The 25,890-nt window shown below is 41.5% G+C and overlaps 1 protein-coding gene across 1 annotated transcript; it reads right to left on the reverse strand.

Annotated features, from left to right (window-relative positions):
• LOC116511379 (interferon regulatory factor 3-like) lies at positions 1 to 25,053 on the reverse strand. Its single transcript, XM_032221355.1, is given in 9 exon segments — positions 1 to 950; positions 2,878 to 2,996; positions 4,937 to 5,083; positions 5,086 to 5,313; positions 5,739 to 5,951; positions 7,106 to 7,339; positions 16,275 to 16,366; positions 19,480 to 19,645; positions 24,927 to 25,053. Coding segments are annotated over 7 exon segments (1,137 nt in total). The 5' UTR covers positions 16,312 to 16,366; positions 19,480 to 19,645; positions 24,927 to 25,053; the 3' UTR covers positions 1 to 791.
• Between the last annotated feature and the right edge of the window lie 837 nt (positions 25,054 to 25,890).

The raw sequence follows: 25,890 nt of genomic DNA on the forward strand, positions 1-25,890 counted from the left end.
AAAGAAAAAACAGAAAGTCCAGTTGCCTTTTGAAAAAGCACCTCTGGGGCAACCATGACCCGGATGACTGAGAAGTTCCATAGACATACAGCTCATCTTTCCTATCTGATCTATCTTGAAAGGCTGACTTCAATCTTGCAAGTCTGAAATTAAATCTCTCTCCCATCTCCTTTCCAGCCGACTAGGGACGTTTTCTTTTTTCTTTTCAAATATTTACAAACTTCAACTTCTTACAGAGGAACAGAAGTCCTTTGTAAGTTTGTCCCTTTCTTTTTAGGACTGAAAATACAAAACCTTGCTTCTAACACTGTCCCATAGCATTTGAGAATAGTCTTGTTTGGAGAAACATGGAAGTTTCTGCTGAGTTTCAGGTTAGAATGTATATTTAATGTCTTTTCACTTAAAAAACATAGGAAGTAAAAAGTGCATTCCAGAAACTAAATTCATTCCCTTAGCATCTGGAAATTCTTATCACTTAAAAATATGTTCTTGAAAAGAATTTCCTCAACTTTGTACCACGATTATTACTGCAAAGAAGAATCCTTGTCATAATGCCCTATAGCAAGATATATATTCCAATAAGTTCTTGGAAAGAATTTCACAGGGCAGAGTATCTGTATCTCCGGGGTGTGATTATCTCAATAAATAATAGTCCAATTAGAAGATCATCTGCCCTAATAACAAGGCTGAGATGCAATCTAGAGATTGTAGTACTTCGGCCTGTGAAACAAATGGAGAGAACCAGCCTCACCCTCTGCAAAACCTATTAATTGGCACACAAAACAAAACACTCAATACGCTGTCTCAGTCTGCATGAATATAGTGGAAAGCTGTTCTATCATATCAAAAAGGCTGTTGGAGATTTGGAGGCTCAGACTTTCGCTGTTCAGGGATGAGCAGCCTTCCCTCTGCACGAATTCATGCGAATTTTTACAAAAATTTGGAACCAGCTGTAAGATACACAGAAGACAATAAACATTATTAGCTTGTGCAAAGATACATTTCACTAAAAAAAAAAGGCGATTAGGGATGAGACTGACTCTCTAATTTAGGAGAATTGCAAAAAGCAAACAAATGGTTTCACACTGACTGTGGCTTTCTTGCTTAGAAATGGGAGAGCTCAGGGAAAAAAAGATCAGTTTTCCCAATTAGCAACAGATTAACGTTAGATATTCTGGGATTAAGGCGAAAGAGTGGAGAGTCCAAGAATGCAAGACAACAGCTTACATGCTCCAGAATGAATGACTACATAAATACAGTTGAATAATCTCTACTTCCACAAAGGACAAATACAGAAATGAGTGATGCACAACTAAACAAAAAAATTCTCATCAGCAAGTGTGATTGGAAGAACAGGGAAGGTAGCCTTACTTGGTTGTATCTCCCACTCACTCCGGCAGCCAGACCTAAATGTTCTTAGCTAGTCCTGTAAGGTGGTGGGAATTAAGAAAGAGACCAAGGACCATATTCCTGCTCTGCAAATGCCACAATATTGATGAAGATGCTCACGGTGGCTTATTGCTGTGAAGGGGCAGAAATATCCACAGGGTAGCAGCAGCTGCGACCTTCCAGCATGGGCTAAACAAGCAGGCATCCACCTAGTGATTGAGACCTTGCAGAGGGCAGAACTTTGTGGAAAGGGAATAAAGGGATTAAAAGAGACTAGCCTTATTTTCCTAAGCAGAATCCGGTGGTTTTAGGGAAAGCCAGGTTATATGTAACTGGTATTGCTGTAACAACGAAACATACACTACTAGAGGGAAGATTTCAAAGGGCTTCCTATTCAGAGAGACTTTGCTCCTGTGGATCCAGGGAGGAAGAAAACTCGCACCCATCTCATAAGGTGCCCTATGATGCCCCAAGACACTCTTTAATTGCTCTAATCATTTCCAAATACTAGGGCTACACAAATACATTTTATATATATTATCGTTTAAAGGATGCTAACCCTACACTCACTGATCAGGCGGCAAAATATTTTCACCATGTTATACACCTGTGCAAAACTTTTTAAGTAGATATGCTGTTTATTACCCTATTACTATTTTTTCTCTTCCCCAATAACTCATTGCTGTATTAAGCAATTTCTCTTTGGATGGCACTCTTTTATGGTAAAGGCTGGTCAAAGATTGTAATAAAGATAAACAACCTGTACAAAATATTGACAGAGATATGAAATATTTACAGGGCGCTTAATGAATATTTCCCTATTAAATAAATCTGCCCGTGATCAATATTATAGAAAGCCCCCTCTTCCCCCCAGAGAACAATCTGGTATGCACTGAATGGAAGGGTCAAAAGGGTGGCACCCCAAGATTTTTAGGAAAAAAAACAAGAACAGGAAAGAAGGAAGAGTGAGGTTTGATGTAGGTAAATTAAGTGTCTCCTGAAAACTGAAAATATAGACAACCTCACATTTTAATATGTTGGGTTTCTGAACTGAATCCCTCATGGCAAGATTTCCCTTCTTTACCTGGTATACCTTCTGCCCCCAGAGCAATCTTGCAAATCCAACTGGAAGGTGACTGTGCCATACTCTATAGTCTGTAATGCTTGATGTTCAAAATCCAGACATGCAGCTGTAGCAAGCTCAGATCTGAATGAAGCTGGACTTTCTGGCTGAAGAAATCTGGTCTGGAGGGGACTGTATTTGTGATCTTGCACCCTCCAAAGCAGCTTTTGGAGACAGAGTCTCAAACACTGCAAAGTTTTAGTTCTTAGGGCTCATCCACACAACCACTTGGCTAAGCTTTCCTTCCATCCAGGCATCAAGAGGAAATCATGCTGGGGTGGCAACAGACTGAGGTCCACTACTGTGATCCCTTTGAAATCACCTTGAACAATCTTCAGTAAGTTTCCTGACACCGATATCCTTACCTTCACCAAGATCAGCTTGGACTCCTTGGGTTTGGAAGCAGTAAACCGCTGTCCAAAGCACAGATAAATGGTATAGTCAGGAGACGAGCGTCTTTGACCATCACGGAACTCAACCAGTTCTATTAAAGAGAAAAATCCAGGATTCATAGCTATTTAAACCAATATATGGATTGATAAACAGAAAAACAGGGCAAATAAATACAATAAAATCTAAGGTTATTTTGCGTCAGTAAGAAGAAACCTAGAATCGATTGATCATCAATAACCCATTAACCAAGACTTCCAGAATGTGATAACAGGTTATTGGGACCTTCTGACCTCTCAAGATGCCACTATAAAATCTTCTGGCCCAATCCATATTTCAAGCATTTTTCCCAGATACAAACATATTTTAGCAGAGCAGGAAAGAATGCAAGGAAACAATTTCCCCATATAACACCTCTATACCAAAGGATAATAGCTATGCAAATATCAATTTAATATTTCAATCTGGCATCATTTAAGCCAAAACCAGCCAATTCATTATAATTTAGCATGTTGTACGATGCCAGATTCTATTTATTTACAAAGCCTAAAAGACGTTCCATTTTTCTTGAACTATAAGATGGTAACTAGGGCCAGATCAAGTACATTTCATATAAAATGTTGCATTCAATTGCTGTCATCTACAAATTAGGCGTGAAAAAAATGCCTGAACGAAATCCTGGAGAGCTTTTGCCAAACTACGTTGAGTAGACTTGCATAGCTGCACATTTGCTGCCCCTGCCTGAGTTCAGCTGCATCATGATCACTGGAGTAAAGCTTCTTGCAACCATCTCTCCTGCTGCTATTATAACTGCTACAGACCTTGCCTCAAAACGTGACCCGTCAAAACCACGCTCGACTAAGCCGCGCCCGATTAAACCGCGTCGCTGACGTCATCAACAGGGCGACAACAGCCAGCGTGGAGAAAGAAGAGCGCTTTAAATAGCGCTTTGAAAGCAAGCCGATTCAACTTAAGGTAAGGGTTAGGTTTAGGGTTAGGTTAAGGGTTAGGATTAGGTTAAGGGTTAGGTTTAGGTTTAGGTTTAGGATTAGGTTTAGGGGGGTTAGGTTTAGGTTTAGGGGTTAATTTTAGGTTTAGGGTTCTGTCTGCACGCTGTTGTCACCCTGTTGATGACGTCAGCTACACGATTTAGTCAGACATGGTTTAGTTGAGCGCGGTTTTGTGGTGGAACCACAAGGGTTAGGGTAAGGTTTAGGGTTAGGTTAAGGGTTAGGATTAGGTTAAGGGTTAGGTTTAGGGTTAGGTTTAGGGTTAGGTTTAGGATTAGGTTTAGGGGGGTTAGGTTTAGGTTTAGGGGTTAATTTTAGGTTTAGGGTTCTGTCTGCACGCTGTTGTCACCCTGTTGATGACGTCAGCTACACGATTTAGTCAGACATGGTTTAGTTGAGCGCGGTTTTGTGGTGGAACCCCATGAAAATGCCAGCCAGTGCAGTCTTTGAGAAGAAGCTGTTTGGCACCTTGGCTTCTATCCTTAGAGGTCTTCACTGAGTCTTCCAAGATAACAGTTTTTAAAGAGATAAAACAGTGATAGCATAGCTGTAACAGTATTAAACAAAAGATGGCAGGGAAAGATTTTACAATTAGTCCTCGATTTAGAAGCACAAACGGGGCTGGAATTTCTGTCACTAAGCAACGCGATTGTTAACCAAGCGATTTTGCTGCAATCACTAGGCAAATGTAACATCCCCCTTTAATTTGGAACCCCCCAGCGAAAGTCACCAATAGCAATCACCTGACCCCAGGATGCTGCAACTGTCAGTTGCCAAGCGCCCAAATTTTGATCATGGGACATGGGGATGCTGCAGTCATAAATTCAAGGACCAGCTGTAAGGTAATTTTTTCAGTGCCACTGCAACTTCCAACAGTCATTAAACAAATGGCTGTAAGAGGGGACTGCCTGCAATTAGCTTCCTTTTAATTATTTCAACCCGGATGTCACAGCACCTGATCCGAACACTCAAGACTGCACAGAGTCAATGAATAAAACTCTTTGCCTCATTTCTAGATCCTCACCTTGATAGAACTGTTCATAGTTGAAGATTTCAGTTTCAACATTCCTTGGCAGTAATTTACATGGAGGGTCCTGAGAATGATTGTCCAGCTCCTTGGAGAATGCATGGAAGACCTGACACATTCCAAGTCGCTTGGCCCAGATCCTCCCGTTTTCTGATATAATAATAAACGTGCAGGCTCTAAGACAGACAAGGTCTTTTCAACTCGCTTCTGATCCGTCAGCATGTCTGGATTTGGAAACTGTATGACCTGTGCATTGTGTGATTGGTGGCAGTTCTCCTGGTTGTAGGTGAGCAGGCAGCTATTTACTTCTGCTTCGTCACGCACTATCTTGTTGTGATAGTAGATAGAGACTTTTATGTTAAATGCAGCAGTTTCTGCAAAACACAAGAGTACACAGTGTAGTGAAAGCCGACTCAGTATCCTTTTGTCTGCAAAGTCTTGCATAATGACTAAGCATTAGCAGAAAACAAAGAAGACAGAAAAAGGAGTCTGGGAAGGAACTACTCCCTACTTTCCAAATAAAAGGTATATTTTTTGTTAGCTATTGCTGCTCAGATATTTTTATTCGTTGCCTTCGTGAGCCCACAGAAAATTCTTTTACTGGCCTAGAAAGGAATCCCCAACCCCCAGTCCGTGGATCTGTACCAGTCCGTGGCATGCCAAAAACCTGGCCTTGCAAACAAGCAAAGCCCCATCCACGGATGTAGGCAGCACACAAAACCACGCCCCCTCCAGTCTACGTAAAAACCTCTCTCCATGGAACTGGTCCCTGGTGCCCAAAAGGTTGGGGGCCACTGACCTAGAGGGTCCTGAGAAGGAACATTATTGATGGTTGGTTCATCTGTTGGGAGAGTAGCTGAAGGTACAAATGTACTCTGTTCCATCATAACTTCCGGGTTTGCTGTAAGCAGATAGACATTCTTCATTTCATTATTCCTCATTCCATTATCCCGAGGCTCTTCACTCAGATAAATGTTATCAACGAAACAGCTAGTATTGCAGACAGCTTCTTCTAAGACGGAGGAGAAAGAACAATTCTCAAATCAAAAGTCACAAGCATTATATTTTGGCCATTGAGTCACTTTTACGTGTGTCTACTTCTTGCTCAATGAACACAAAAACCTTTATTTTATTGGGGGAATACGAGGGAGGCATGTCACGATCAGAGAGAGTTTGGGGGAAAGGAAGCTAAACAATGGAGGCATTGGCTAGAAGTTAAAAGCCCTACAATGGCAACATGGGTTAGATAGTTTTAGCAGCTGATGCATATGGACTGTGTACTATTCATTTTTATCCAGTACAATGCTGGCTGATAAACCTAAGATGGATTATGCAAGTGAATCCATTTAGAATTTATGAACCATTGGGCAAGACTGGGAGAAATATTTGAAGTACAACCGGTATAATGTAAACAGATCCATAGTGGTCAATAAGTAAGAAGAGGAGGGGTTGGGCAAATACACACATTATGAACACATATATGTTAGGAATATATGATATTGTACACAGATTTGCTTACTTACAATGATTTTGGAAATAAATGCAAATGTTTGGTAGTTTTATCTTTGACCATATATCAAGCTATCAAGGTGGGGAAATGCCTGCTAAGAATTCAAAGAAGTTATGAAGCTGGTGAAAAGTGAAATGACTTGTAAAATCCTTATAAGGCTTGATTTAGCCAAACCACTTATTTCAGTCTTAATGAATAAAATAAGAGGAAAGTGAGGAAAATTGTGTAATATTGCCTTATCCCTATCACATTTTGAACACATTTCTCTGTGTCTCCAGTGACAACAGCCATTCTCTGCACTGCCTTATTGAACAACTCACTAACAATGTTCCTCTGCCCTTTGTTTGTATTTTCTCTTACTAGTTTCCTAAGAAGGATAGGTTTCCTCTCCAAGTATGAAATGTTTAATTGGGAGTCAGGAGACAGCCAATTAAGCTCTCACTTTCTGTTCAACAAGCAATTAGCCTGGATTTTTTCAGTCCTCTTCCACATTTAATAAGTTTGCAAAGTCTGGGCAAATGAAACTAGAAAGAGAGGGGCTATCTTTTGATAGTGTCAATAGGAATTTAAGCCACTGTAGTGATGCAATTTAAGGAACGTTTTGGCCTCCATTTGGGCCGAATTTACCCAAGTATGCTGCAGAATACTTTACTCACCTAACTGATTAAATTGATTTGCACCCGGAAAATTTTGTTGCACATGTGAAAAAGCAATGGTTGACTGGGAAATCTCTTTTGTTGGATTTGCAGGTGGCCAATGGGGTCCTTCTTGGTAACAGTCACTTGCCACAGGTTCAACTGCTACTCCATTCCCTATAGGTGAGCAGCCATTTTGGGTGACCTGAGGGGCTTCACAGGAACTTCTTTGCTCATACGTAATAGCATTTCCTGCTGTATTTAGAAAAATAAAACAAGGTAATTAGCAGAAAGAACCTACAGCCTTTATAAGATAGGAAAAAAGATGATTAAAAAAAGTTTTGTAGGTAGCCCCTCTTAATATATATTCTCCAGCCATTGGTCTTCTCCATAGGACTCCCTTTGTTTCTTTTGGATACAAACCTGGCATAAAGGCATTACATGCCTAATTTAATGGAGTCAAAAAGACAGCCCACACACACATTAATATCCATCATTAAGAAGATTTTTGCAATGGCATGTATGGGATAAACTCACTTTATCAACATTAAATGTAAAACTCAGCATCAATTATGCACAAATACTTGGGGAATCTCTGCAATCTACACCATTGGATTGCAATGGTTGTTGTTTTTTCCAATCATTTTTTTATTTTTTATATTCTTTATACATATCAATGCGTGAATGATGTGGTAGGGTAACATACATTTCATTACACATACATAGACTTATTATTCCTAAATATTACATTTCATTTCCATTGTTTCATATTATTTATACATCTCTTTTATTAACACCTTTCCTATCTGAACCATCTTTCTGTCCTTTTGTATCTCTTAACATATTAATATATAATTATTATTCCCCCCCCACTATTTTCTATCACTATTTTAACTCCCCCCTTTCATATTGCTATAATATTCAAAGACGTATTTTCCATCTATTTTGTTGTTCATATTTCCATAGTTAAGTTAAAGTTCCATCCTTCATTCTTCCATTTTTCAATATCTCCTTATACAGTTTTAGTATCAATCATAATCATTTGCGGCGGACATAGAGGCGGGCAAAAGAAAGTGAGCTGGCGGGCTGGTGCTTTCTTTCGCCCGCCTGTCAGAATTCAGGCGGGCGAAAGAAAGGAAGCACTTTAGACAGTGGGATGTCGGGGGAGAAGACTGCCTCACCAGCCATAAACCTCACCGCATGTCACTGGTAGAGATACATTACTGGATATCATCAGCATAATATTTGCTTACTCCAAATAGAAGGACCACAGCCAGGTGTTTCATGTAGATTGTAGAAAGTCCAGTACGCAGGAAACAGGTGCAGTGACTGGATCGAGATGGTAGTTGTCACACCACTTGGCGAAAGTGGACCAGGTGGAATCATATATCCTGGTCGTTGATGGTCGTCTTGACGCCTGGATGGTACGTACAACCTCCTCTGACAGGTCTTCGCTCCTCAGGAGATCCCCTCAAGTACCAGACGGCCAGCTGGAGCCACTGGGGGTCCTGGTGTACTATGGCCCCCTGGCTGAGGGAGACCTGGTCCCGAGGAATCCGCCATGGGGATGACATTGACAGGCTGACGAGGTCAGCATACCATGACCTGCGAGGCCAGTGGGGGGCTACAAGAAGGACCTCCGCCCTTTCTACGATGATCTTGCAGATTATCTGTGGTAGAAGCGGAAGAAGTGGGAAAGCGTACAGAAGACCCTGAGGCCATCTGCATCGAAGGGCGTCTGTCCCCTCCGCCCCTGGCAAGTGGAAGCGGGAGAAGAAGCACTGGAGCTGCGTGTTCTCTCGGGTGGTGAACAGGTCGATCACTGGGGTGCCGAATCTGTGAGACAACTGGTTGAACAGGGTCGGATCCAGACGCCACTCTGCACTGTCTATGGTGGTCCTGCTCAACTAGTCCGCCTGCGTATTGTCCACTCCCGAGATGTGGTTGGAGCGAATGGATGTTATGTGATGCTCCACCCACCTTCCCAGGGCCTCCGCCTCCGCCATGAGCTTCCTGGACCTGGTGCCGCCCTGGCGATTTATATGGGCCTTGGTGGTCACATTGTCCGTCATCAGAAGGACGTATTGATGAAGAATGTTCCGATGAAAATGTTGCAGGGCGAGTCTGGCGACTCACAGCTCTAAGAAGTTGAAGTTGCAGGCTGCCTTGGCTGGAGACCACTTGCCTTGAGTTATGCGATGTCCCATGTGTGCCCCCCAACTGGCAAGGCTGACGTCTGTTGTGATGACTACTCTCGTGGGCTCCTTGTACAGGTGTCCCTTCAGTAGAGCCGCCGATTGCCACCATTTGAGAGACCGCTTCACGGTCGGGGGAATCCGCATCCTCATGGATGAGTTGCTCCTGTTGGCTCTTTGATGGGGCAGGAGAAGCCACTGCAACTCTCTGGAGTGAAGTCATGCCCAGGGAACGACCGAGATGCAGGAGATCATCTTCCCCAACAGTTGTGATAGGAGTAGCACGGAGACCTGCCTCAACCCCAGAACTTTGCGGGTCAGGGATACTAAACTGTCTATCCTGTCCTGGGAAAGGAACCCTGCAAGCTGAGGTATCTATCACCACCCCCAGATGGATGAGTTTGGTGGTTGGGATGAGATGACTCTTTTCCAGGTTCAGGGAGAAACCGTGACTCCCGAGGGACCTCATTGTAATGTGGAGGTCCAGCAAGGCCTGTTTCCTGGACGACGATTGGATGAGAATGTCGTCCAGGTAACATTGAAGTCTTATGGGCCTGCGCCTGACTTGCGCTGCAACCACTGACAGAACTGATGACAGGCCGAATGGAAGGGAATGTGTAGATAAGCCTCCTTCAAGTCGATGGATGTGAGGAGGTCCCCCTGGCAAATCCCCACTAGGATAGTCTGCAGGGATTGCATCTTGAACCTCCTGTATGCAATATGACGATTGAGGTTCTTGAGATCCAAGATGGCTTTCCACCCCCCTGAGTTCTTGGGCACCAAGAAGAGAATGGAATAAAATTCCCTCCCTTCCTGGTTGGGTGGAACTTGTTCCACAGCATTGATCTCCAGGAGACGGTGAATTTCCTGGCTCATGAGTTCCCTCTTGAGAGGGCAAGAGGGGGTTGGACAGCGGATGAAGTTCTGAGGGGGTTGGGAGAGAAACTCCAAGGAAAGTCCCCTCCTGACCGTCTGGAGGACCCAGGGGTCCTCCATGGTCAGTGTCCATTGGGGAACGAACAGCTGGAGCCACCTCCCAATGGAAGGGGAGCGTTGATGGTCATTTGGACTTGCGGAAGGGCCTGTTGGAGGCCCCGCTGCAGTTGTACCTGCGGTAGTTGAACTGCTGCCTACCCGTGTCCCGAAAGGACTGCCTGTCCTGGAACCTATCTCCCGACTGACCAGTTGGTCTGTTCGAGGGAGCGGAAGAGGATCCTGCGGACTCACTGGAATGAAAGGACTGCCTCTTGAAATAGGGAGAGGATTTACGATCCTGTTTCTTGTTCAGGGTGGGCAGGATTTTTCGTTTATCTTTGGATTCAATCAAGAAGGGGTCTAAGACCTCCCCAAATAATTTGGACCCCTTAAACGGGGCAGACACCAATTTCCACTTGTTCTTCTGGGTCTGCCTGCCAGTGACAGAGCCAGACGAGACAATGGGCGGTCACGTTGGACGCTAATGCCCTAGAGGCGAATTTTGCCGCATTAAGGGAGGCATCAGCTGAATAATGGGATGCTCCAATAATCTTTGTTATGTCCTGGCGAAGACGAGTGTCTCCTGCCGGCAGTTTAGCTTGAAGCTCACACAGCCAAATGACAGAGGCTCTGTTAAAGAATGACCCAGATGAAGACGCCTTAATGGCCTAGGCCGCCGCTTGATGAGTCTTGTGGTAGGCCTTCTCCGCTTTTTTGGCCTCTTCCTTGATGCCCTCCAACAAGTGAGCCAGAAGGACCAAATTAGAAGTGAGAGCCGCTATAGGAGGGTCTACAGATGGCAGGACCAGGATGTTTTCCAGTGTGGGGTCAACTGAGTAGTTTCTTGTCCTGCCACTGGGTGCAGCCCGGGAGCCAGGCTGGGCCCATTGAATGACATCCATAAAGAGATCAGGGACCGGCACCAGCTCTTGCTGAGGTGCCTGAACATTAAACATGCTAGCATTGGGGTTAACCGAGCGGAATCCGAGGTTCCCTGCATGGTCTTAGGTTTAGTACCCACTTGGGTGGTGTTCTTAGCTTTGTGCAAGACGGACTTAAATAGGCTAGGCTTAAAAAGCCCCGAGAAGGCAGGAGCATCCGGAGGAAGGTCCTCGTCCTCTGAGAGCTCCTGCTCCTCCTGATCCGGGTCCTCCAAAATGGAAGACTCGCTTAGCACCGAGGACTCCAGAGATGGGTGACGGACCTGCCTGGTGGTGGAGCCTCCTGCCTGGGCTGAGAGGAGCTGGTAGTGATGGGTGTTTGGTCACGCCTCTGCATCCCCTGGACAATGCCCTGAGAGATGGCATGGGCGACCACCACCTGCCTGTGGGCGGATAACTCAGGTTCCTGAGCTATGGCAGAGTCCGAACCAACAAGGTCCCTGGAAGGAGGAGGAACATGCCAGGCAAGGATGGGATCAGCGAGCCTCCCGGGGTTAGGGCCTTCGGGGGCGGGCCCTGACTCAGAAACACACGAAAAGGCAGGAGAGCCCGGTTCAGCCAGAGAGCTATCCGGGGAGAGGTCCTGGGAGTCCACTTCCTCATCAATTACAGACAGGTGATCCCCCCTTGGGAGCTGTGGAATGACTGTCCCAACAGGAGGAGTAGGCTGAGGGCACTCCCTCACAGCCTGGCATTGGGCCTTCTCTAATTGTTTGTCGAGAGCTCACTGCCACCTCTCTGCATCTCTATTCACCGCTGCGGAAGGCACCTTATAGGGGTGGCTATCCTGACTGGCCACCCTGCCCTTCCTTACCCCCTTGCCCCTGCCTGCAGAGGTTCCCTTGTTGGGGCTTGAAAGGGGCCTGGTCTACCGTCAGGGGAGTCAGATGGGCCAGGATGCTCCATGGCCTGATGGCACAGACTTTAGACAAGAGGCCAATACAGGTGGAGGTCAGGAGATGAAGAAGACTCTGGTGGCTGGTGCTGGATCAGATGACACGCAGGTATTGTGGAAGCAGGAACAGTTGTGGGGAAAAAAATCCAGAGTAGTAAAACTGGGGCTCTGCAATGAGTCCAATGAACCCAGCCACTCGACAGGAGGTGAGAAGGTGGAAAAGCAGCCGAGGCTGCAACATCAGGCAGATAGATCAGGGAGAATCAGTGGATAAAAGGCAAAAAAAAAACACACAAAAAAAAAAACACTTAAAAATCCTCCCTGTGCCGGTGTATGACCACCAGGTGGCCAAAACGCCAGCACCGCTTGGGGAAACGCTGTGGGTGGAAGTGACCCAGCCAGAGAACCGACCAAGGCCAGCTAACCACCCTGCGGCTATCTGCAGAAGCGTGGCTGAGCGGTAACACCAATGGGAGAAAAAGGCACGAATTTAGGCCTTCCCAATAGGCCCCCGCTCCAGTGCGAGGGAGAAGAAGGAGGTAAAGATGGTGTCTGCACGATTTAAAACAGCTGCACACCCCTCCGCGGCAGGCTGCGCCCTCCGAAGAGCGAGAAAATCGCAAAAATAATAAATTCAAGCTAAAAGGGGAACGCTGTCAGCCGCTACTGCCGCGCTTTAAAGCAAATGCGGCAGCTCTTCGCTGCCAGCTAAAGGCGGCGCAGTAAGCGGAACACCCCACCCACCACGCCTACCTCCGAGTCTCTAGGAGAATTCAAACGACGTGAAGCAAAAAGGGGAGACAATTAAACTGTTAGTTATGGGAAAGAACAAATTACGGGAAAAGAAAGGGAAAAAAACTAGAAGGAGAGTCCAAGCTAGATAAATTACACTTAGCTCACAAATATAAGTCCTGATTGGGGAGACTGAGGAAAAATTCTGGCACCAAGTATCACCAGGAGGTATGGCCAAGGAAAAAGATTCCTCAGTCCCAGGGCAACCAGACTGATTTAACCTGTCGCTTGGACTCTCCAAGCAGTGCACAGGAAAAGTAACAATGGTGCAGAATAATGCCTTCAATTCCCACACATTGCAAGGGTTGCAAAAGAACAAACACCATAATTCATGGTAATGAGTGCTTCTAAGAAAATAAATAGGACTAGGAGGGATTCACTCAGGCCATCCAGGTCCAAATGAAAATCATCCACCAGAGTGATCAGGGCAGTTTCAGTCCGACAACCCCAAATCTGAACTCTGACCGAAAAGGGGATTTTATCTAAATTTGCTCGTCCAAGATTACTTTGCAGCTGCATCTAAACCCTTTCTCAAAAACATTTGCTAACAAGTGATCCAACGGAGCCGGACCAATATAGCCGCTTCAGGAGTTATCAATAAAGTACATTGATCAGGTTCTCATCTTGGCCAAACAGTGCTCATCAGTAGGACAGTGGATTAAACCTAAGAAGTATACTACAAATTATAAAGTCCCCACTCCCTTTCATTTACACAGCAGTAATTCTGTCATGCAGCAATAGGCATTATGAGACATAAGTGGCAGCCCAAAATCCTAATTAAAAAAAAAACAGTGTAAGTTTTAATAATTAAAAAAATGGAATATGGTTTTACTATTTCATAGGCATAAAGTTGCCTGCAGCTGTGGTTCCAGTTGAAGCATGGTAGTGAAAATGGACACATTTATACTTGTCATTATGAAGCATGTTTCATCCCGGCCTAGTAAGACAACTGAAGCCTCAATCCCAGCCAACTCTTAGAGAAATAAATGCGCACCCACAACCTTACCTGCCATTCCATTTTCCAGTGTCAAAGTTTGAAAAGCAGCATTAATTTCCAGCTGTGAACCAGACGAAGCGCTTTGTTGCAAATACTGAGAAATACAATGTGAAAATGTTCCTTATACCATGTACAACATGATCAACCTTTCTTGATAGTACATTTAAAGCTTACCTCAAGACACTGCCACATTGTTCAGTAATCCATTCACACACAACTTAAAGTAGCACAAAAGCTACCTCAGGCCTTCCAAATTAAGTTACATGCATATTATGCAAGAGTCATTGCTGTCAAAGTCACAGACTTAAAGGTTTGTAATTCATGTCTCCCATTTAAATCTATATGAATCAGATTGTTCACTTCTACTAGGCAGTAAACAGCTACCATATTTTTCAGACTATAAGATGCACTGGAGTATAAGACGTACCATGATTTTGAAGAGGTAAATTTAAAAAAAAAGTTTTTCCACTCTGCAGGCCTCCCAAACCCTCTGCACGCCTTGTTTTTTGCAAGAAGAAAAGGGCATTCAGAGCTTTGGGAGGCTTGTAGAGTGTTCCTGGGACTGGGGGGCAAAAGCAGGCAAAAAGTGGTCCGTTTTTTTCAAAAACAGCCCTTTCTTTGCAAAAAAAAGGGGGGGCATGCAGAGGCTTTGGGAGGCTTGTAGAGTACTCCTAGGGGCTAAGGGGGGCAGAAACGAGCAAAAACGGCCCATTTTTTGCTCATTTTTACCCAGCCCCCAGGAGCACTTTGCAAGCCTCCCAAACTCTCTGCATGTCTATTTTTGCAAAGGGGGTGGGGTTTCGGTAGGCCAACAATGCTGTATTCAGTGTATAAGACACACTCAGATTTTCACCCTCTTTTTAGAGGGAAAAAGGTGCATCTTATACTCCGAAAAATACAGTATGTATTTTTCCCCCCATGAACAAGTAAAAGGGACAGCAAAAGCAATATAGGCCCTCCTTTAAAATGTTTAGTCAGTTATGAATTTAAGACGACAGATCCTGATATGACAACTCAATAGTAAACGTACACTTGGCAGGTAGAGAGTCTCAAATTTTACCCTTACAATGTCCAGGAAGAGTGAGCAAAGATTCCAGTCTAAATTACTACATAGATGGTGACAAGCCATGTCAATACTTGATCCAAAGGATTATTGGCTTAGCATAAGGCAACTTCTAGATTACCAGGTTTCTAGAAATTCTTTCTACCTAGGCATTGAACATCTCGAGATTAATTAGTTAATTAAAATGGATTGGCAGCTATTCTAGCAAACTTTCAGCACATTAAAACAGATAATCCAAATCAACAAAATGGTTGTATTATATGTCTTCAGTAGCATATTCTAGTACCAAAATATAGTATATCTTCCATAGAAAAGAATGCTTCTGGGCAACTTAGGATGTTTCAAGTGAAATAAACACCATAGAATGAAGGATGCTTCCAAACGATATGCCTAAAAAGGTACGTAGATGTTCATATTTAGCGAGTTACGTAAAGCCTTCCAATAACAAGATACTAATATACTTTGCTAGTGTTTTACAATGAAGAAAAAATTCTTCAGACATTCACATTTTAACCTATCAAACAATGGCAGCAAGAGAAGGCAAAGGAAGAGCACTTCACAAGGCCTTGAATGGTTCTGGGAGAAGTTGCACCTGCTTTATTTCCCTTGAAATAGGCCTCACGTATATGATAAAACAGACAGAAGCATCTCTCTAAATTTGAATGATCTTAAAAAGCTATGCATGATTGGCCCTGCTAAAACTTTACATGGTGGAGTGCTGAAAAATACTAGATCCATAGGTTAAACAGAAAGATAAATCAGGAACTGGCATGACTTCAAGATTTCACCTGTTTCCTGTACTCTTTTGTTGCATTCCATTTTAAATACAATTTACAAAATAACCTCTGAATCAGAAGTAGATTTGCAGCTAATGCAAAATACTTTATTTATAAATAAGCTGATTGTCTAGATCAGGGCCCTCCAACCTTTTGGGCACTAGGGACCAGATCCATGAACAGAGGCTTTTCTGCGAATTGGCATGAGCGTGGTTTCCCATGCATCCCGTGGATGGGGCTTTGTTTGTTTGCATGGCCCGGTTTCTGGCATGAGGCAGCCCAATGCAGATCTATGGTCCGGTGTGTGTGTGTGTGTTGGGAACCCCTGGTCTACATGCTGTTTCTTTAGAGATAGGGGTTTTTGTAGTCCTGTAAAGATCTCCATAACCTCTGTAGCCATATGCCTTTCAATTTTGTCAGCTGAGATTATTTGTTATTAATTGCTCCAGTGATTTTTCCATACAATTTCCTACCAGTGTTGACTAATTCCAAAACTCCATGTGACTCCTCTGCCTTTTCAAATCTAGTTATTGCAGCAAGTGCTACAGATCTGTACCTGGTATAGCGGAGTAGATTGGTGCAGAGCCGGGCATTCTTCACTGTATGGATTGAAATGCAATGCTTCAGCTTCATTGTCACTCCCATTACCTTAAAAAGGGGATTAACAGCAAAAATACTATTATTGAGATATTTAGAATTTTATGTTTTACTTGTTAAGAATTAAATTCAAATACTTGCTTGTCCAGCATAAGCTACATATACTGTGTCACAAGTAATACCACTTTGTAGTCTATGTACAACTTTGATTCAGTTTGGGTAATTTGTTACTGTTTTTTGAGTCAAGAAAGCATGTTGTACAATTCTAATTTCTGTCTTGCAGTTGGATTAACATCAGCAGAACTATTTTCCCAATATGATGATTGTTAGCCTCACTCTGTAGTGTTTAAGCTGTTTTTAAAAGCTGATACCCAAATTGCACATTACTATGTGTATTTGAAAATACCATACTCCCCCTCAGGAGGATCATCCCAAAATCATTTATTTGGGTTCCACAATCTTGACACATCACAGTCCCTATCCCATCAAGAAGAATCTTTGCGTGACAAAGACAAGCAACTATGAATTGGTTCACTCTCTTGGTTCATTCCAGTCCCAAACATACTATCTTAATTAACACTTACTAAACTGAAAAGTACTTATTGCACATTGCCTAATAATTGGTAATCCTTGTTCAAAAATCCAATGCTGTACCACTTTTTAATTTTTCATATATGAAATGATTCTAGAAACTTGAAGTACTTTAAGATGCAGTTGCTGGTCTATGATGTATGCAGATGTTGCTATTGCAATTAAATTCCCTAAGATAAGGCTTGGCAAAGTTAGCTTGGAATAATACAGGTAATCCTCAAGATATGACAGATCATTTAGTGCCTGTTCAAAGTTAAAACAGACTTCCCAAAAGCCACCTATGACCATGATTTGAAGACAAGAATTTTACAAAAGTTATCTCATCTTTAGCACTTATGAACGACTGGGTGGCTTCTAATTTTGTAGAGATGCGGCAGCATGCACACCTATCTTCCCCACCCATCCTTGCCCTGCCAGGACTGCTTTCTCCCCATTAAACCCCTAACAATGCCTCACCTTCTGGAGATCTGCAGAATTTAGTGTTATGGCAAACTAACCTAAGCAAAGCAGCATTTCCCCTGCCTTTGCCTTTCTGCATGGCCTTTTTAATTCAAAACAGAATTATGAGCTACAGTTTGTGTTTTGCAGTTTGTATATTTCCTGGTGAAAAAAGTTTTAAAAGGAAAGGGGGAACAGGAGCATGGTGCAGTGAGACAGAGGCAGACAGTGAAGAGTTAAGTTTTTTGTTTAAAAAAAGTTATTCTTTACAACAAGAGGCAGTTAAAAAACAGAAGATGATGCAACATCGAAGCCACTTAAGAGGTTGCAAAAATTATTTTGGAGGATTATTTAAACAAAATAATTCACTTTATAGAACCATATTCAAAAGATGTCACAAATGAGAAGCAAGATACACAAATTACTCAAAGAAGAAAGGTGAGTAATCCAGAGATGCAACCAAGAGCAGAAAGTTATCAAACTACTGAGGCTACTGCACAAGTGTTTGCCAATACAAACGACAACAATAATTTTGTATTGTAAATCTGACATTAACAGTTCCCACAAAATGATGGGTTAAATTACAAGCCTCCCAGTGCAGTTGAAAGAACTGCAAGTAAATCTACAATCCACAAAGGTACAAGTTTGGGATCTCCACTTCAAAATTGAATTGGAAATTGAAAACGTTAATGCATTTGTTTTAAAAATCATATTTGAGACTCTCTTGAGAAAAAAGGGAAGTTTCTATTTATTTGATATATATTCCAAAGAAGCAAAATATTTTATTTTATGTTGACAAGTTGGAGGGAATGACTTAAATTTAGCTAAGCTTATTAGTCAAGATGGATTTTCTGTTGGTTTGATATATATAATTAAAAGAAAATTCCAAAGCACTGCTTTGTGCTTATAAAGTAGATTTGAAAATGGGATGAATAGGTTACTGTTAAGTTTGTACAATCTTATTGAAATTAAACTTGGAAACCTTTTATGTTTAAGAGGAAGAGGGACAGAAAAGGAAGTTTTTAATCTGTCATTTTTCTTCTACATAATGCTTGAATAATTCCTAAGTTTACAAAATATTATTGAACATATGTATCTTAAAAGAAAGTTTAAAAAGATGCATTAGAATTGTTTTAGTTATACAGATGAACTTTCTTAAGAAACATTTAGTTTTAAAATAAATATAAGAGTTTTCTCTCTAAGTTTAAAGAATTTGAAAGAGTATGATGATTTTTGTTAATACAGATGATCATAGTTTAGAAAGATTAGTAAATGTAAACAGATATATATCATTTCTTACAACGGGGGGAAAATGGATTTGGTTAGATGGTGATGTAAACTGTTTTAAACAAGGAGATTTGGTTTGTTTGTATTGGACTATTACTTCTGGGGGGGGGGGGGTTGAAAAGAAAAGCCTGAAATCTAGGATTTGGTTTGAACATTTAATAATTATAGTTATGGAACTGGCTTGTAATAATTATAGGTAATGTAAAAAGTTGAGGTCATAAATGTATTAATATTTTACTGTGTTGAAAAGAAATGGAAATCAGAATCTTTTTTTTCTCCTTTTTTATCCCGCACTCCCTAGTTTTTAATCTTGATTTGCATTGTATTTTATCTTCTAATAAACCTTAATAAAACTTTATTTAAATAAAAGTAATCACATATACTGAGAGAGGCATCTGCTACTCAGAATGGGAGAACTGATGTCAATCTCCACCCATTATAAATAACAGGTGTTTGCTTACGGGCAGTTTCTGAATGCAATTACAATGAGAACAAAGATTAAAATACTTTTTAATTCAGAGATGGTTTTCATTAAACTATCAGATATTATTACTGCCACCCTTTCTCCTTTATCAAAAATAAAAAGGAAGAAATATGCAGCCACAATCGAAAGTCTGGAAGACCAACCTACAATGGAAGTGTCACTTTAGGATCCCTTATGAATTCTTCAAGCTTTCAGAAAAAATGCTATGTTAGCATTTTTTGTCAGCATCAATGAGTAGGCCTGTGAAAGCTTACATCATGATCTATTCAAAATGTTAGAAGCTTGCAACGGTTACAGAAGATAGTACTCAGTTTGGCAGGACAAACACATACATATAATCATTTTGAGCAGATGATGTTCATACCCTGAAAATCTCATAATCATCTGCCACAAGAGACTTCTTTGAAATATGCTTCCATCCGATACGAAAGGTTGTGTGGTTCTCGTCTGTCCAGTCCAAAAAACCCTTGTATCTTCCACTGTTGATCTGTTCAATCAACCAGTCAAAAAACCCAACTTTTTTAGGATCCCTGAGTGAACAAAGAGAAGAACGTTACTTCTTGAAAATTATAGCCCAGATTCCCCACAAGTAAAATGACTTAAGTCCACATGCAGGATGATCTCCAAAATCTCATTACAGACCTTATACAAAACAATAAAACCTCTAATTAAGAAAAAGAAGTGCAGTTTTCATAATAGAGTTTTCAAATAAAGAAGCCAGAATCAAATCCTTTCCCCCTGAACTTCACAAAAATGCATTTTTTCATGGTATAGCTTGATTTGGATCATTCCTTTCCATTTCAGGTGAATCTGAGCATCACAATATACAGTATAGCAACCTTGTGTAACTTAGTACTTTTTCTCCCTCAAACCAAGCTTAATACGTGATGATGCAACAGACAACATCAATTCTTCTCTTGGTAACAATACAAATATAGTTTGTCACCACTCTGGAATGTTTTTCAACTTTCTTATCTAGTCTGGACTTTCCTGGTTTTCTCACTTGATCCTTATTCCAAAGTTGAAAAATGTCAACAGGCAAACATGGCAGACAATAGCTGTTAGATGTGCTTATTTTGAACTTGTACTTGAACTTCTTTACCTTGTGGATGTTAATTTGCCTGTTCTGCAACATTTATCTATTGCTTGACGGCAGTAAGAGAGTGAATTTGCAGACAAAAGAAGAACAAATCATTAATTTGACACATTAGAGTTGTGCAATTGTGAGAGGGATGTTCCCTGAGCAACTGCCAACAATTCGGAAGGAACTGTGTTTTTTCCTAACCTAATCTGTCTGATACTCTACTACCTGTTGTGTACAATCCTTTTCTCCCCTTCAAAGCCAAATAGCTATAGAGCTATAGCACATACCCAGCAATGTTATCATATTTAGATAGATGGAAAATGTTTTTTATATGAGTAACTCCTCCAGAAATAACACAGGTAGTAAGAGTTTTCTTAATGATTAATAAGTAACCTATACTACACTATTTAGTTAAGCTTATTAGTCAAGATGGATTTTCTATTGATTTGATATATATATAATTAAAAGAAAATTCCAATGCACTGCTTTGTGCTTATAAAGTGGATTTGAAACTGGGATGAATGGGTTACTCTTAAATTTGTACAATCTTATTGAAATTAAACTTGGAAACCTTTTATGTTTAAGAGGAAGAGGGACAGAAAAGGAAGTTTTTAATCTGTCATTTTTCTTCTACATAATGCTTGAATAATTCCTAAGTTTACAAAATATCATTGAACATATGTATCTTAAAAAAGATCCATTAAAATTGTTTTAGTTATACAGATAAACTTTCTTAAAAAACATTTAGTTTTAAAATAAATATAAGAGTTTTCTCTCTAAGTTTAAAGAATTTGAAAGAGTATGATGAGGTAGTAACTCAAGAGTTTTCTTAATGGCTAATAAGTAACCTATACTACACTATTACATCAGTGCAGAATTATGGCTGTTGTAAATCCCCCACCCTTTACAGTGTAATGCACATTGTTTACTCTTCTTTTTGTTCTGAAACCAAACATTTCCAGCTACTACATAGAAGCACAAGGTGTAAGTTTATCTAGTGATATTACTAGATTACAACACCCACTAACTACCTGACAGGAAAGTAATACCATTGTGGGCTCTAGTCCAAGATACATGGAAAGTACTGGGTTAGCCAAGGTTGTAATAATGTGTATGACTCTCTGATTCATCTAAAATAGAACAGACATAATCAACTGTATCTGTAGAGGGAGGGCAAAATGACACATGACCACAGAGACGTATTTGGACATCGATGGCTCTTCGGCTTTGAAACGTAGATGAGCACCGCCCCTTAGAGTCGGGAACGACTAGCACATATGTGTGAGGGGAACCTTTACCTTTACTTATGTGAAATAAATTGTCATGAAATAGTTCCTGATGCTACTATATAATAATCTTCCTGTGGTGGTTTTGTGTGTTTATTGAGCCTTGATGCAGGCCTTTAATTGGGTTTTGGCTTTTAATGAATTTCTGTTTTCATTTTATTTACTGTCCGCAGTGCCCAGAATGGAGATATGGCAGCCATATTCATTGGACAGATAAATGAAACCTGGCACGCCCAGAATGGAGATATGGCAGCCATATTCATTGGACAGATAAATAAAACCTGGCACGCATCATACTGTAATAGTTAGCTCAGTGAACTAATCAATATGGCAGATTGAACTCATTCAGTTATCACATTCCTCCCAGAAAGTGCTCTATCACAATTTCAAGAAGCACACCATAGCTTGGCCACACTTCCTGAAGAAAAGCAATTATGCACCGCCTCCAGATGGAGTAGTGAAATTAAACTTTCTGTCCTTGCCAGTAGTGGTGAAAATTCCTACCTTCTCCAACCATTCACCCATTGAGCCCCCAATTCCCAGATTTCTAAGCCAGCCTATATCATGAAACAGAGTTTGCAAATGATAGGTACTAAATTGGGGTGTTTCAAAGAGGGACCAAAAGTCAAATTAGGGAGTCTCCAAATTACATTGAGGTAATTGGGCTTGGCATCAGATAAGGGTCCAACACTATTGATCAGATCTATGCAGTCTTCATCTAATATGTGATTAGCCCTGAGCCCAAATATTCCCACCTCACACAACATACATGAATACATGCTTCAAGTGCTTTGCAAAAACTGAGATGTACTTAAGGGCGCATCAGTCAAAACATGTCTCCCTTTAGCTAAATAGATCTGCCTGACCACCAAAATAATCACTGCTGTGTGTTCTCTTTCAGATTTTCAGGGGTGGGGATAGCAGGTGATAAGGATTCAAACATCTCATTTTGTGGGGTAGACTTGCTTGAAACTTACTTTGATGACATAGGAATATGTTGTAAAGATTTTTATTAAAAAAATCCCTGCTTTTTAAATGGTGAAATGTTAATTAGGACAATTTCACACTATTTTTAGATTTTGACTGTTCTGACTATATTGCAAGTTTGATTTTCTCAAACTGAAAGTTTATCTCGAAGGAACTGCAGGAGGGAAGAATATAAATATTTAAAGCAATAAATGTACAAAACTTGCCTCAAATAGATGAAAATTCCTATTTGATATGATAGAAACCCATAGTGAAAAGATATTTGTAGTCTCTATGTAACAGACCCACAAGAGTTTTTAAAAGATTTTGCAACTCCTTACAACATTTCTAAATCATTACCCACACGTACTGTATCATTTTACTGTATTCCACAACAAATTTGTGCACCAATGTTCAGCTGATTATATTGTGCACTTGAAAATGACAACAGGTCTTTTGCCCTAAAACAACTGTGTGGCACTTAAGAGTGGTCACAGTCAGTTAAGGAAACTTCACCATCACAAGGTGTGATATGCAAGGGGTACATTTTGAAAAAAAAACTATGTTACAAAAATCCCAAAAGTCTTTTGAAGAACAAACAGTTCTATTTCACCTGCCACCCCTTCTGGTCCAGATCAGAGTTGTTGTTAGTATCAATCACCTGTGACTTGGTCGGATCAAAAAGCTAAGCTGACCAGGAGGTAGGCAAAGGTTTGCACTGTGTACCCCAAAGAAGAGGTCAGCAGCTAGTTGAGCTCCTTTGAACTTAGCCATACAAAATATTTCATAAAGTTGGGAACAGGTTTTGCAGCTAAAGGTCTACCCATTTGTCACAATCTGCTTATTCTTCTCTCCCTTCCTATGCTATTATCTGCTAAGGAGATTAATCACCTCCAACTGCTGATGTTTAGGGGAAAGGGAAAAAAAATAAAATTAGGAATCCAGCAAAAAAAAACACCTTGCTACACTTATTAAAACTGTGAAGGCAGACATCATCTCCAGCATATTTAATAGTGCCAAAACACACACAGTGCTTGAAACCAGGAGACTGAGAGTCCTAGTCCAGCCCTGGATATACAAACTGGTTGGGTGACTTTGGGCCAGTCACATTCTCCCTCAGCCCAACCCACCATACAGAGTCATTGGTTCAGGAAAAATAACTATTATACATAACTTCATTTGCATGTTGTCATCATATTTCATCATCTCCCTCACTCAACATCAGAAATTACAGAAAGAAAACAAAGGTTGACAATGAAAGCAGGAAATTTCACCTTGTGTTTCAAAGGTATTTCCATACTTAAGAGAAACAGAATGGGATGTCAAACTTATGTCATCATGTGACGTATGGGGACATTTTCCCTCTTCATTAAACCAGGCGGGGGCAGGACCTGAGGCAGCTCCCTGGATTACTGGCAGGCAAAAGAGTAGTGTCAGCAGGAGTAACTTACTCACTGATTTTTCTTGTAAGAAGCTGACAGAGTATTGGAAATAATGATTATATGATGACAGCTGGCTGCTGCAGCAGCAATGAAGTGGCCACAACTGCCAAATTTTAACCCCACAATAGTCATAGGTCCTGGATTTTGGATGCATTCTGTAAGTTAGTCCCTCTGCAGTTAGCCCATATGAAGTATGTCAATTCAAAAACTGTTGCATCATTTCAGTGCATCATATGGCAACAATTGAAACAACCAATTGAAGGCTACAAAACAGACTCAAGTGTTTTAGTAGCACAGAAATAGCTTTCCATCAGCTCAAATGCTGGTGAAAATAAACTTCGCAAGCAAAGGCTCCAGAATTCTGTGTCCCCTCCTATATTGGTTGCCAACTTGCTTAATACCCCATCCATATGCACATTACCAGAGAACACATTAAGAGATAACATTAAGTAGGTCTCCTACCAGCAAGCAAGAATTTTTGTTGCATGCAATCTGCAGAACTATATAAAGCGATATACTGCAGGATTCTCTCTGCACCATATAGTCGTTTGCTATCACAACTTGCATCTAAATTCTTCTCCTGGACTGAGGGAACTGCAACAGGGAAAAATCCTGCATAAATCTACTGAGTAACTATTGCCGGGAGCCACCAACGAGCAAATCGCACCCAGTATTTCCTGATCGCAGACAGGTCAAATCTCTACACCTGCGATCTGGGATGGGGGGGGGGGCTGGTGGGTCATGTGCATTAAGATGTCGCCTCGGTGTTGCACTCTTTTCGGCTCATATTTGCAAATGCATTTTCAAGAAACTTTAAAAAAATAATTTAATTTGGTAGTTTGAATTTAGTTGAATGAACAAATTCTCACAATTGGACGCTGTATCAGAAAAGCATCTGCAAAAACCTCTTGTTCCAGCAAGACACAGAAAAAGGGAAAATACCCGCCTAGAAGAAGTGGTGTTTTTTTTCTTCTTCTTCAACTACGGCTCAGCTACCACGTAAAGCCACTGCATGAAAATGACAAATCCTTACCTTTTTTTCACTAGCAGAGATCTCCTAGGACAGAAGAGGAGAACGCAGAAACAACAACGAACTTCGGTCCTCTGCATGATGTTTATATTACGAATCGGAGGGCAAGTTGATTGGCCAATGACAGCCAATCAGCGAGAACCATCTTTCGCATGGGCACTTTCCGGGGGGGGGCATGCTCGGGGCTCTCGCTCGCCTCCATCGGTGCCAAGAGGCACTGCACAGTCGCGAGCAGGACCTCGGGCTGCCTTTGGCTCTGGTCTGCGCTCTTCCTGTAAACCACGTGACTCTCGTGAAAGTTTAAGTTTCTTTTTCCGTCTGAGTGGTCCTGCGCAGTCGAGAGCGATCCCGTTACACGGCCTGGCTTTCCAAGAAGCTAAGCTTTCATTCGCCAGCTGGGTTTCCTCTGGAAAAGAAGTAGTTACAATTTTTTTCCCCCCGGGAAGCGAAACTGCAGTTAGAATTGCTTTGTTTAAAGCAGTTTGCATAAGAAGAGAAAGTTCGAGGCTTTCCAGCTGTCTGACCTTCCCCAAACGAGTGCCCTGCAACTGTGTTAGATTAAACTTGGTCTTTCCACTTACAACAGTTCGTTTAGTGACCGTTCGAAGTGACGGCACTAAAAAAAAGTGACGTGATCGTTTTTCACACAAGTATCCTTTACAGCAGTGATGGCTAACCTTTTTGGTGCTGAGTACCCAACCCCAAATTGCAATGTGAGCGCCCCTCCCCATCCATGCACACACACACTGCATATGTAAAAGAGAATTTGACAACTAGACAGGTTCTTTGGGTATTAAAAGTTTCTTTACCATGTGGAATGGGATAAAGGAATGATTACCCTTAAGATTAGTTGTTCTGTTTGCTTCCCCTAACTAAAACAAATGAAACAGGATATTTGTACCAATACCCCCTGTGGGGAGGTAAATGAGTAATGAATGTCATGTCTCTGTTTTGGGAGATTGTGTAG

Source organism: Thamnophis elegans, chromosome 1 (assembly GCF_009769535.1).
Source record: "Thamnophis elegans isolate rThaEle1 chromosome 1, rThaEle1.pri, whole genome shotgun sequence".
NCBI classification, from domain to species: domain Eukaryota; kingdom Metazoa; phylum Chordata; class Lepidosauria; order Squamata; family Colubridae; genus Thamnophis; species Thamnophis elegans.